The sequence below is a fragment of the Globicephala melas genome, chromosome 15, assembly GCF_963455315.2.
Source record: "Globicephala melas chromosome 15, mGloMel1.2, whole genome shotgun sequence".
NCBI lineage: Eukaryota > Metazoa > Chordata > Mammalia > Artiodactyla > Delphinidae > Globicephala > Globicephala melas.
The window spans coordinates 55,032,231-55,046,139 of record NC_083328.1 but is presented as its reverse complement, the minus strand read 5'-3'; the positions used below and the strand labels follow the sequence as shown (position 1 = coordinate 55,046,139).

Genomic DNA, 13,909 nt, shown 5'->3' with positions numbered 1-13,909 from the left:
CCCTGTACCCCACCCGCAACTCTCGAGTAGCCCCACATTCTTGCGCTTCAGTTTCCCCGCTCCTCGTCTTCAGGCCTTACCCGGGCAAGAGGTCTGGCCACAAGGGACATTTTGCAACACGTGAAACTTTTTAAAATGTCGAGCTTTATTAAGTATAATTTACATATGATAAAGTACAATTGGATTAGTTTTGACAGATACATATAGTCTTGGAGCCATCATCACAATGTAGATAAAATATTTTCATCACTCCAGAAATTTCCATCAGGCCCCTTTGCAGCCAATATCCTTCCCCAACCCCAGGCACACAGAAAGGTAATGAATAGTTACCTACGGGATACAGTGAGTTCTACCGTCACTGCAAGTACGACAGAAATGTCATTTAATCCACCAAACACAAAATACACCGGAAAAAGGACTACAATAAAGGAATTCTCAATATGCAGCATGCCAACTTGTGACCTTGTAGCACAATTACTGCTGGGCCTTTTTCACTTTCTTGGTTGAATCCAACATCCATGGAATTAAGCCACCTTCATCCTTTAAGGGAATAAGTCCCCACAAAAGGCTACTTACGCTAGAGAAATTATTTTTGCACAAACATACTCCTTGGGACCTATCAGATCTACTAAAACTTCCAAGACTCCTGTACAAGGCTCCCTAGGCTAATGAAACACTGCCCTGTAACAATGCTAGTCTTATAAAGCTGACAGAACTCTGGGTACATTAAGCTTCTGTAAATGCAAGCAAAAATGACAAAATATTATATATTTGTTCTACTCTCCCCTTTTCATTTCTTGAGCTCAAGTCAGAATACCAAGTTTGGCAAATAAATCCCCCAAAATACTTTGTCACCTGCTGTATCTGGAATACTTTTTATCACTGTATCTAATGTCATATCAACCTGCTCTAGACTGAAACAATAAGCTCATTTACATGAGCTGCTTGAATTGTGAATTCTCTAGGATACTTGCAACCATCGTGGTCCAAATGAAGGCACTGTCCTGTGATGTTTGAAATTCAAATGACTTTTATTTAAATTGAAAACAATACTTAAAACTGCATTTAGAGTCAAAACCCTTTTGTTTATAAAAATTATAAGGAGTATTCCTAGGTAAGGCAAAGTTGTTACTCAGTTAACAAGACCAGATTTGACTTTGGACTTTACTTTTTGAACAAACTGTAGAGAATGGAGAAAAGAAAAAGTTATTTACAGAAAACAATATCTACATATGTACTCAGAGGTACAAAGACAAAACAGACTTAAGTATGTGCTAGCATCTCAGAAGCAGTTCTCAAAGAGCTTAGTTTTATTTCCTTGAATTTTAAGAATGTCTAAGATCCTTCTTCATCCTCGATCTTGGGAGCCAAATAGTACTTTAAATGTCCCATATCAGCAATTTTATACTCTACGACTGAAAGAAAACAGGAATATAATTAATTACTGAGAAGTACCACATACACTACCTACAAAACAAGATTCAACAAGTTTATTATCTTACCAAGGGGTACATCTGCAGACATACTGAGTGTTACTGTAGGAGAGAGTGGAGTGGCTTTTGTAAAGAAGTTCAGGTACCTCAGTGCAAAAGTTAGCTGAACTGGTTCATTCATGTCTATGGTAACCTTAGGGAGAAAACAAAAAGATTCATCATACTGAAAAACATCAAGAAAGCTGCAACTCATTCATTTCTAATATACATTGACAAATGACTTAGTTTCTTCAACAAATAAAATTGTAATAGAGGGAAAACGAAATTGAAGAGAGAACCAATGGACTAAAAGAAATTTAAGGAGCGTATCTCAATGAACTGTAATGTACGGACCTTATTAAAATCTTGATTCAAACAAACTGAAATAACCAAGGAAGTAGGAACACTGAAAAATTCCTTAATATAATTTTCTTAGATGTCATAAAATGTTTACACTACGAATAAATTAAAATATTTATGAGTGAATTTTTTCTTTTTTTAAAAGTTTCTAGCTGCACGGCTTTAGGGATGTTAGTTCCCTGATGAGGGATCGAACCCACACCCTTGTCAGTGAAAGTGCGGAGTCCTAACCACTGGACCGCCAGAAAATTCCCTATGGGTTAAGTAACATTTGAGAGAAGAACAAAAATCAAGATTGGCAGGGGAGTGAAATGTAATTTAGGAGAAAAGAATCAGCCCCTGGAGTTTTGTTACTAATATATATTTGTTACTAATATATGTATTTTTAAACTGTTTATTTAAAAGTTAATATAAGGATTACACAACAGCTAGATTTTACCCCCAACTAGATCCTACTGGGTTGCTCAATTATTTGGTAAAAACATAGTAAGTACCTCCAGAAAGCTAAAGCTAGCCTCCCAAGCCTATCCTTAAGAGTATGTGTGGGTTTGATACACAAACCCATTGTTCTACAGTTCATAAAGGTTGCACTAAATTTGCATTCCCTTCTCACAAATTTAAGTTAGATGGCATCTATAAGATCACTTGCAGATTTCAAAAGTTTCAATTCTCACATATTAGTTACTTGGAAATGCAAATTCTGTCTGTTTTTCTTTAGAGCTTTCTTTAATTTTAGCAATTACCTTGCTAAAGACTGAATGTTTGTGGCCCCCCCACCACCCCAATTCACGTTAAAGCCAAATTCACAATATGGTGGTATTGGAGGTGGGGCCTTTGGGAGGTGCTTAGTGTTAGGAAGGCAGAGCCCTCATGAATGGGATTAATGCCCTTATAAAAGAGACCCCAGAGAACTCCCTTTCCCTTTCCACCAGGTAAGAAGGCTGCTGTCTGTGAACCAAGAAGCAGGCCCTCGTCAGACAACAAATCTGCCAGCTTCCGAGTCTCCAAAACTGTGAATAATAAACTTCCGTTGTTTAGAAGCCACTCAGTCTATGGTATTTTGTTATAGAAGCCTTAGCAGACTAAGATATAACCTAATATTCTTCTTCAAGGTATTTTGTTTACTTAAAAACTACTTACAGCCTCCTCTTCTTTATCAACATTACTCGTTTGTGACAACTTAATATTTCCATTTCCAAGTTCTCCACTTGCAGAAAATTTCACTCCATCTTTTGCACAAGAAATTACAACAGCATCTCCAATATGACTGAGATCTCGGCATATACGTGCAAATTCACCAGAAGGCATCTTTACTACACAGCTGTACTCTTGTTCCTGTAAAACAAAGAATTTTTTTTTTTTTTTTTTTTGCGGTACGCGGGCCTCTCACTGCTGTGGCCCCTCCCGCTGCGGAGCACAGGCTCCAGATGTGCAGGCTCAGCGGCTGTGGCTCACAGGCCCAGCCGCTCCGCGGCATGCGGGATCCTCCCGGACCGGGGCACGAACCCACGTCCCCTGCATAGGCAGGCAGACTCTGAACCACTGCGCCACCAGGGAAGCCCCAAAACAGAGAAATTTAAATGTCATGGAAATAAAAGATTTGGCACCCTCACTTTCTGAAGACTCAGCATCTAAACAAGAACTCAGAATTCAAGATTTTCTGATTACTTTGAAATATCACTCATTGTGTAATTTCTTAACACTCTAACCACTCAAAAAATAAATGCAGATATAAAACAAGTATGCTGTAAGAATAACCATACTAAAAAAACAAATTAGAGCTTCAACTTTTAACAGTAAATGCACTATCCCGGGAACAAGAGCCTCCACCTAATCACCCTACAGTAGGGCTAAATCAAGAGGCCATTAGGGTATGGCATACAGTGATGATGGCGCAAACAGGTCTGCTTTCCAAAACAAGAGAATATGATGTTAGGCATTTTAAACATACGAACACCTCCTCTCACTTTTGATGTTGATAAACCTAACCATAATGAATTTCTGCTAAAATGGCTTTAAGATCTTCTCTCAATAAAAATCAAGCACTCGGGTTTCTCTGGTGGCACAGTGGTTAAGATCTGCCTGCCAATGCAGGGGACACAGGTTCAAGCCCTGGTCCGGGAAGATCCCACATGCCGTGGAGCAACTAAGCCCGTGCACCACAACTACTGAGCCTGCACTCTAGAGCCCATGAGCCACAACTACTGAACCCGAGTACCACAACTACTGAAGCCTGCACACCTAGAGCCCATGCTCCACAAGAGAAGCCGCCTCAATGAGAAGCCTGCGCACCGCAATGAAGAGTAGCGCCCCCCTCCCCAGCTAGAGAAAAGCCCACATGCAGCAATGAAGACCCAACACAGCCAAAAATAAATTAAAAAAATAAAGATCTACAAAAAAACCAAAAAAAAATCAAGCACTCTAGGAATAATAATTTAAAAAAAGATGCAGAGGTTAATGTAAATATTCACTCGGCAGAAATAAATTCAAACCAATGAGCCACTGTAGAACTCCATAACTTAATAAAATGACAAATATGTCAGTCTTAAACACCCGACTTTGGAACATGCATAAGCAGATATACAGAAAAAGTTCTGTTAGGAAATAGGCTTTAAATTATTATATTAATATATCTTATGTAACTTTCAAGACTGTACAGTATGCTCAATCAGAAACTTTGATACTCACTGGAATTCCAAGTTGTTCAACATCTAAATCCATTAACTTCATTTCATAGTCTGAAACCTTTTCTTGATCTACCAAAAGAAACCAAATGTTGAAGAAGAACATGTAAGTTTACAGATGTCAGGTATATTTTACAGCCATCACAAACATTATCTTAAATTTCTCTCAGCCTTGGGAAATACTGACACTACATTTTAATTTCTTCTAGCATAAGTCAGTAGAAGGGTGCGACTTACTTGGAGCTTCAAATACAAGTGCCAAGGTGTCCGCATTATCTTCAGCCCTTAGTGTAATGATGTCTTCATTGCCAGCACATTTCAGTATTTTGGACATGCTAGAACACAGAAGAACAAAGCGTTTAAAATCAACAAATTAAAACCAGGAGGTACCACTTTTAACCATTAGACCATCTGCCGAATTGGTGAGTTAGGATGTGTAAGCCGGTCCAGCCATTTGGAATGCAATCTGGTAGTATTTATACTTAAACTAAACAGCCCCCCCCCACCAAGAGCAATTTCACTTCTGGATATAAATAAAACAGCAGTATTTTATGAACTGCAAATCCCTTTGGTGGGTGAAGTTAATTATTGGGACAACGATCTTTAAAAACGATTTAATAAACCAGTTAAAACACGCTGTATGTAGTAGGGGTAAATATTTCTCACAAGCTTTAAGATTTAAACATGTGTATGTACTAGACAGGTAGTGGTCAAAAGTTGAAAGCATTGCCCTGGGATAAATTTTCCTCAAACCGGGATCTTGGGGTGCTCAGCGCAACTCTGTAGTAAAAGAAATACTCTTGTCGCTCGTTAGGGCGAATGAACTAGGACACATGATAAAGCAGTTAAAGTCAATCAGGACCAAGGTTTCTCATCCAAGGCCGCCTGCCCTTAATGACCAAAGAGCTCTGCAACAGTCTTTTCCTGGCACCGCAAAGAAGTCCGTCATTTTCCCGCCACCACCCGCTTTGTGACTTTGGCGCGGAAAGAGCCGGTTCGCGCTGCAGCTAGCGCGGGCTTTCCGAACCGCGCGTTTCGCTTGGGTCCCGCCCCACTAGTGCCGCAGGCCAATGAGAAGGCGCAGATGGCCCACTCCAGCCAATGAGGGCCCGGCCCGGAGGCGCTCCCGCCAAGAGCCAGAGGAGGTGGATCACGGCCCGGCTATCCGCTGCTTAGGGGCTCACCTAGTGAGGTTCACGCCCATGGCCAAGTTGCGGTCGCAGCGGTACGTGTCGAAGCCCTCGGAGCGCAGGGTGAGCTGCACCAAAGAGACATGGGACGAGTCCATGCTCTGCAGGTTCACGCCGCTCGAGCTGATGTCCCAGCAGGCCTCGTTGATGAGGTCCTTAAGCGCCTCAAGCACCTTCTTCAAGATGGAGCCCTGGACCAGGCGCGCCTCGAACATGGTGGCGGAGTCGCAACGACACGGCTGCTGGCGGAAGAAAGGAGGAAGGTATAGCCGGCTTAGGCTTCAGAAGATGAGAGCGAGCGACGGAAACAACTCACGAACGGTTGAGACGGAGGAAGCCCACAACCAGCCCGCCGCGCCTGCAGCAGTTTAATACTGCCGCGTCTGCGAGCGCGCGCTACGACCCCGCGCCCCTCGCGGAGACGTCACCACGCTGCCCCGCCTGCTGCCTGGGCGGAGAGACTACAGAGCCAATCGTGTACCCGCTCCGCACGAAGTCCGCCCCACCCCTAACATCTATTGGAGGGTGCGGACTGGGGACGGGGCGTGAGCGCTGCGCCTTCTGAGGGCCGGCTGATAGGCGACCGGCGGGAATCCCCGCCTTTTTGTCACGTTCCGGAACCGGACGTTAGGAAAGTCCGGCCGACTGTGAAGGTCAGGCCTATAGTGGGGGTGGGGGGGGTCGTTGAACTGCGTCTTTGTGGTGCTTCATCTCCCTCTTGAGGGGTAGGGAATTTCCGGCCTCGAAAGTGAAACGCAAATCCAGCCTGCTAGGAGAAAGAGCCACCTTGTAGCCTAAAGAGTTGTCTTGACCACCAGCTCTTAAACCTCCTCCGCCACATACACACCAAACTCGTATCATTTACCGTATGCAACTTTCTAAGCTTTTTTATTTTCTCTACAAATATACTTTTTTTAAAAAAACAAATGACTTTATACCGTAGACCCTTTTGCAAAGTACTTAATAAAGCATGTGTAATTTTATGCCAGGTACATGTTTTCTATATCAGCACCTCTTAAAAAGATGGCATAATATCCTACGTATGTAACTAACTTAAAAAGTGCTTGTAATTTGGGCAACTCCTTGAAGTATTGCTGGATCGAAGAGCATACACATTAAAATTTTGATTAATGTTACTAAATTGACTTCTAAAAGATTGCAATTTACATTTCAGCCAAAACTACGAGCATGCTCATTTCGCCTAATTTTTCTTTCTATAGATATTAGCAATCTCGTTTTTAAATCTGTGCTCATATGGAAATTTCAGTTTGTGTATTAAAAGATTGGCGCAAGTTGGATATCGTTCATATAGTTCTTGACCACTGTCTTATTGATTAAAAGGAGCACTTCATATATTAATAATCTTATTATTATAAATATCCCTCCTTTGTTTCTTTTTTGCTTTGTTTACAGCATTTCTCTTTAGTTGCTTCTAATATTTTACCTTGGTCTGTAGAATTCTTTAGTTTTTCTACCGTGTATCTTGGTGTGGATTTAGTTTTATTTTTCCTGTTCAGGAAATTTTGTATTCCTCAATCAGAAGATTCATGTATTTCATCAAGTCTAGAATATTGTCAACCATTATGGCTTCAAAAATTGCCTTTCTCTACTCTATTCTCTCCCTCTAGAACTTTCTTTTTTTTTTTTAATTTTATTTTTTTGCAGTACGCGGGCCTCTCACCGTTGTGGCCTCTCCCTTTGCGGAGCACAGGCTCCGGACACGCAGGCCCAGCAGCCATGGCTCACGGGCCTAGCCGCTCCGCGGCATGTGGGATCTTCCTGGATCCGGGCACGAACCCGTGTTTCTCTGCATCGGTAGGCGGACTCTCAACCACTGCGCTACCAGGGAAGCCCCTCCCTCTAGCGCTTTTATTAGGTGTATCTATGCACTGAATTTAAGGTACCTTCAATTGTAAGATGCCCCATTTTATGTAGCACAAGAAAATAAAATGTCAAACTATCATATGATTTATCATTTAGAATGTCTATTTTGTAATTATCAAAAGAACTTTTAGACTTTTAAAAACATTTGTATCATATATCATTCATGTGCGTAATATGTACACACTATATATATATTGGTTAAAGCACTTGTAATATATCTTCACATTCAGTCTCTCACTCAGTTACTGATACTGCTGTTTTTCCATATATCATACTCTGTCGTCAATGGTGTGGATGATGCAGCATTCTTAAGAGTGCTCCTCTATTGTCTCTGGAATTTCTTCCAAGTCTCTGCCACCCATTCGTAAATTTTGATACTAGCACTTCCTTTATGTATAATCAACTATCCTTTTGCATACATCTTTATATCAAAACACAACGGTTTCATCTATTTGTAGGTATTTTCCTTTCCAGGTCCTTTTATTTATTTTAAAAAATATTTATTTATTTATTCATTTATTTATGGCTGCGTTGGGTCTTCGTTGCCGCTCACGGGCTTTCTCTAGTTGTGGTGAGCTGGACTACTCTTCATTGCGGTGCTCAGGCTTCTCATTGCAGTGGCTTCTCTTGTTGCAGAGCATGGGCTCTAGGCATGCGGGCTTCAGTAGTTGTGACGCACAGTCTCAGTAGTTGTGGCACATGGGCTTAGCTGCTCTGCAGCATGTGGGATCATCCCAGACCAGGGGTCGAACCCATGTCCCCTGCATTGGCAGGCAGATTCTTAACCACTGCACCACCAGGGAAGTCCCTCCAGGTCCTTTTAGTGTCTCAGTTCCTTTGCAAAATGTGGAATGTATTCATTCCTCCAGTGAGAAACATTTGCTTCACTAATAACGAATGTATACTCTACTACTCTGTTTCTGTGCTTTCTGCTTACATAATAACATTTTGGTTTAATGCCAAATCGAAGTGTTGATTTGAAGGTATTTTAAATGGCAATTAAACTCCACCCATGACTTAAGAATGGCTATGACCTGTCGTCAGGGAAGGCCTTCTGCGGAGGTAGCAGGTTACCAGAGAAACTAGCTGTTTGGAGAGTGGGAGAAAGTATTCTAGGCTGAAAGAATAACATGTTTTAAAAGGACAGCATGCTTAGAAAGTGTTCAGATAGTAGTTTGTTTTAAAATTCAAAGCTTTTTTTATAAGTATTTTTCCCCAGTTTTATTGAGATGTAATTGACATACAATAGGACTCAAAGACTGATGTGTCCAGAACACACTGAACAATGGGGAGAGTGGTGCAAGGTGAGGTTGCAAAGAGAGTCAGGGCTGAGATCTTATAGCCCTTTACAAACCCTCTATAAGTGAAAAGGAAAGTTATCAAAGGGTCTTTGGCATGAGACAATTTCTGTTTTGTTTTTTTAAAAATTAATTAATTAATTAATTAATTTATGGCTGTGTTGGGTCTTTGTTGCTGCTCACGGACTTTCTCTAGTTGCGGAGAGTGGGGGCTACTCTTCATTGCCGTGCGCGGGCTGCTCATCACAGTGGCTTCTCTTGTTGCGGAGCACGGGCTCTAGGCGAGCAGACTTCAGTAGTTGTGGCATGCAGGCTCAGTAGTTGTGGCGTGCGGGCTTAGTTGCTCCGCGGCATGTGAGATCTTCCCCCGCCAGGGATCGAACCCGTGTCCCCTGCATTGGCAGGTGGATTCTTAACCACTGCGCCACTAGGGAAGTCCCCAATTTCGGTTTTAAGAGGATTACTCTAACAACTAGTAAAGGTGCTATTTCAATCAGTGAGAAAAAGAATGAATTAAATTATGACCAAACAATTCGTTAAACTTCTAGGAAAAAGTAAAGCTATAGACTCTTCCTAATAACTGTTTACTGAAATAATTTCCAGATAGATTAAATAATTAAAATTCAAATAAATGTAAACCCAATAAGAAATGGAAAAATATTTTGGTAAATATTTAAGAGATCTTGCTGTGGGCTTCTAAACATAAAAGGAAAAAAAACCCATAAAACATAGGAATGACTACATAAGTTTTAAAACTTCAGTGTGCCTAAAAACTTGTGTTGGTTAATATACTTTGTTTCCACAACAGAGAACCCAATTCAAACTGAATAAAAGGGCACTTTATGTATCTAAACAAAATCCAGAGGTCCCTGGCTTCTAGTGCCTAAGGTCCAGTCTTAGTAAATGTATGAAAAATGGTTAGCATATTAATAAGCAAAGAAACATAAATTGAAGGGAGATAAAATTTTAATCTACCAAATTAATAAAAATTGTGTTAACACCCATTTCTTAGGAAGGATATAAGGAAGTGAGTACTTTCATGACTTGAAGATGAGAGTATAAATTGGTATAATTTTTCCAGTGGGAATTTGGAAATATGTATGAAAATCCTTGGAATTTTTTATTTAGTCTTTGACACAGAAATTCAATCTATAGGATTTTTTTTCCCCAAAGAAGTAATCAGAGTTACTTACCACGATGAGGCATGTTTAAGAATGTTTCTTATAGAATTATTAACAATTCCCCTGAAATTGGAAATAATCTTGAGGTCTAACAATATGGTCTTTGTTAGGTAAATTATGGTAAATCTGTAAGATGGAATACTATAAAGCTGTTCAAGTACCATTCTCGGGCTTCCCTGGTGGCGCAGTGGTTGAGACTCCGCCTGCTGATGCAGGGGACACGGGTGCCCCGGTCCGGGAAGATCCCACATGCCGTGGAGCGGCTAGACCCGTTAGCGATGGGCGCTGAGCCTGCGCGTCCAGAGCCTGTGCTCCACAACGGGAGAGGCCAGAACAGTGAGAGGCCCGCGTACCGCAAAAAAAAAAAAAAAAAAAAAAAAAAGTACCGTTCTCAAAGGGCATTTGATGTTAAAACGTCGAGTTATGAAACGGTATAAACAATAGTATCCCAACTTTCTAAAATTATTATATCTGAGTGTAAGTGCACAGAAAATAGAATAAAAAGGCAATAATATGGATGTTAACAGTAATTATCTATGGCTGATGCTACCACAAATGATCTTAATATTTTTCGTTATGCTTTTCTGCATTTCCCACAATTTCTTCATCAAACATATATTGTTGGTCTGAAAATGTTAATGCATGCTGGGAGAGAAAAATGCTGTGAACTATTTAATATAATTTCTGGCAAATTTCTTTACAAGGTGATATCACATATTAAACTGAGTCTCATTCCTGGCTGCACATTAGACTCATCTGGAGAGCTTAACAAAATGAAAGAAACAAGCCTATTTCCTCTAGGTTCCATCTCTAGAGATTCTTATTTAGTTGGTCTAGGATGGGCCATCCATTGGCATTTTTAGAAGCTCCCCAGGTAATTCTAATAAATAATTAGGACTGAAAAGTACTGTTTCAGCATGTGTGATCAATTGATGAATATTTATGCTTAAAGCCACCTGCACCTCCATATAGACTGTTGGTTTGAAAAAGTAAGACCTATGCTTTGTCAGAGAGAAGACTGAAATTATAGTTTAAATGGACTGTGTAATAATCTAATAGGTCTACAAGTTTGTGGGAATGCAGGATTTGTATTTTTGAAACTTTAAGATGTTATACAGTTCTGCCTAGCCCATTCTCAATTCCATTTTGCATGTCATCTCATTAAACTGAATAAGAAGTTTTAGCTTTCTGAGAACACTTGTCAAGATAAGATCTAGAAAGGCAATATGAAGGACAAGAAAAAGAGCAGATCAAGTCTGTTTTTGTTTATGGACAATTTTTTAAAAAATGTATTGTTTAAATAATTCATTTATTGACAGTTCTTCCCCTCTAAGAGAGGAAAAACACTATTCGGGGAACTGAAGAATTTTCTTGTCACTTGTACCAATGCAGTTTTCAAATTATCAAGAAGGTGGGAGGTGTTTTTATTATAGAATGATAATAATTATAGCAATACCTGCCCACTTATGCTGAGCTTGCAGTCAGCCTGCACACTCTGGGGGACTAAAAATCTCATGCTAGTTACCTATACTAATCCTATACATATACTAAGTATATGTATAGGAGTGCAATAGAAGGAGTACAATGAAAAGAATCACCATATACAAGATATGTCACAAGCCTGGAAGAAATGACCCTAGAGGAAAGAGCTATTATGAGGTATTTCTATTGAAGGGCAAAATCAGGGGTAGAGGAGGAGGTGTAACGTAATGTAAAAGAACAAAATTCTTCTTTGGGCTGGAGGTGAGGGAAATTTTTTACTTTTAATTTCTTCCTACAGTTGAGGGAGAGGCTCTAAAGCTTGCCTAAATACCTGTTAACATGACTTCCAGAGGTCTGAATATCTGATCCCTGTTTACCACAGTACCGACTTCAGAATTGTACCTGGTCTGAGCTCCATTAGCTTGGGAGGGCTGAGTATGACAGATAAGAAGTTTGTTCGGGCCAAACTGTAGGGAGTTATCTACCCTAGTAATTATACTGTGCGTTCTGAAACTCTGATCTACGTGCACTGGTTCTCCAGTTAGGCTGTGTTTCAAAGCAAACAGCTGAGGTTCCAGGAGGACTGATGTGATGCTTACTCGGATGTGACCTATCACAAATATGTTCCATAAAGGTGAGAATCTGGTTACTAACACTTCCACCTGTCTTAAAGGTGTTGACATCCTTCTAGATCCTTTAGATAATAAACCTTGCTTAATTTACCCAAGAAGTGTCTGGTCTTTATTTCAAGAAGTGATCACTGACATTAGTCAAAATGGTGGTCACACAGTCTCCAACAGATTAAAAGAGTTTTAAAATTACCATCAGCATGTTATTTACTTTTTAAAAATAAGTTATTTTTTACTTTTAAAAAATATTTATTTATTTATTTTGGCTGTGCCGGGTCTTAGTTGCGGCACGCGGGATCTTCATTGTAGCATGCAGGCTCATAGTTGCAACGTGTGGACTTCTTAGTTGCGGCATGCATGCGGGATCTAGTTCCCCACCAGGGATGGAACCCAGGTCCCCTGCATTGGGAGCTGGAGTCTTAACCACTGGACCACCAGGGAAGTCCCATGTTATTTACTTTTATAAATAAGATTAAAACAAAAGACAAATAAAACAAAAGAGCACAGCTTTCTCTAAATAAATTATGGCCTAAAGGGGGTGGTCTGTTTCTCTAAAAAAAACAAGTATTTGTGCGTTAATAGGGAACAAAGCATACCCTGAGTTCAGTGTTCCTCTATACCTATTTTATTGTCACTTTGAAGGAGTGTTATAGGCACTTGGGAATATACTTTTATAGAAATCAAGAAAATATAACACCCTTTTCAGAATTCCCACTACTTTCCCCAAACCTTACAGTTCAGGTCAAAATTGCTAACACAAAATTGCAGCTCCTATGTGTGCAAATTTCTCTCCTTGTTAAATTACAATATGCTTAAGGGAAGGGGCCCTGTCTTATACTTGTTTTACATCACTTAAAGGCAGTGAACAGGAACTGTTGAAGGCAATGCTGAGCAACACAGGTATTAACAATGAATTTAGGAAGGCCAGGAGTATGTTAAAGAGTGCGTTGGTAACAGATCTGTGTTCGTATTCTTAGTGGGCACTTTCTAGCCGTGAGACCTTGGTTAAATCATTTTCTTTCAGGAGAAACTTTAAATCTATTAAATAGGTACTTGGGATGCGTCAGGTACATAGGAGATTGGGCTCTGAACAAAGCAGGCAGCATTCCTGTCCAAAAATGTCCTTCAATAGTCCAGAAGAGAGAAAAGAAAGCTGAATAACCGTGGAAGACCCTAGCTGTAAAATAAAAATCATATCCATTTCCAAGCGTTGTACAGATTAAATGAGATGCATTAAAGAGACTACATAGTTCAGTGCCCAGCACATAATTAACGCTCACTAAATAGAAGATAACTTGGCAAAGCAACGCAGACTTAAGTTTGGCTTTCACTTCCTTATCACGTAATCTCCTCCTTTTACACAGGTGCGTTCCCCAGGCCTTTCCGCTCAGGGCCTAACAAGCGTCTACTTATCAGTGAAAGGGAAGAGCCCTGGCTATTGAACACAAAAAGCCGAAGGCAGCAAGCAGTAGGCCGGCTGGAGGCTCGGGGCTGCAGCCCATGGCCCCCAGCAACCTGTTATCTCTAAGACCACGGGCTCCAGTTCCCGAGCTCCCATCGAGTAGTCCCCCTCAGAAAAGCACGCCTTTTCCAGCCCTCTTAGGCTGCTATCCAATGCACGCCTCTCCGATCCTCTCCGCTTGCCCCGCCCCCGCCCCGCCTCCCTGACGGATTCGCGCCATTGGTGTAGTTCCGGGGCTGTGATGGCAGCGGTGCGCGTGCGCGCTTG

The 13,909-nt window shown here is 40.8% G+C and overlaps 1 protein-coding gene across 1 annotated transcript; it reads right to left on the bottom strand.

Moving 5' to 3' along the window:
- Positions 1–133: 133 nt before the first annotated feature.
- On the bottom strand, positions 134–6,126 carry PCNA (proliferating cell nuclear antigen). Its single transcript, XM_030872612.2, has 6 exons — positions 5,701–6,126; positions 4,754–4,851; positions 4,521–4,588; positions 2,973–3,167; positions 1,503–1,626; positions 134–1,415 (listed from the first exon to the last, which is right to left on the bottom strand). Exons 1-6 carry the CDS (start codon positions 5,919–5,921, stop codon positions 1,336–1,338), a joined length of 786 nt encoding a protein of 261 aa, XP_030728472.1. The 5' UTR covers positions 5,922–6,126; the 3' UTR covers positions 134–1,335.
- Between the last annotated feature and the right edge of the window lie 7,783 nt (positions 6,127–13,909).

What these genes read in the sequence shown, in the direction of transcription:
- PCNA (XM_030872612.2), bottom strand. Translation starts at nt 5,921, where the DNA reads ATGTTCGAGGCGCGCCTGGTCCAGGGCTCCATCTTGAAGAAGGTGCTT. An exon ending in ATGGGCGTGAACCTCACTAG is followed by an intron (nt 4,852 to 5,700) that starts GTGAGCCCCTAA and finishes TCTGTGTTCTAG; the next exon opens with CATGTCCAAAATACTGAAAT. An exon ending in ACTTGTATTTGAAGCTCCAA is followed by an intron (nt 4,589 to 4,753) that starts GTAAGTCGCACC and finishes TTCTTTTGGTAG; the next exon opens with ATCAAGAAAAGGTTTCAGAC.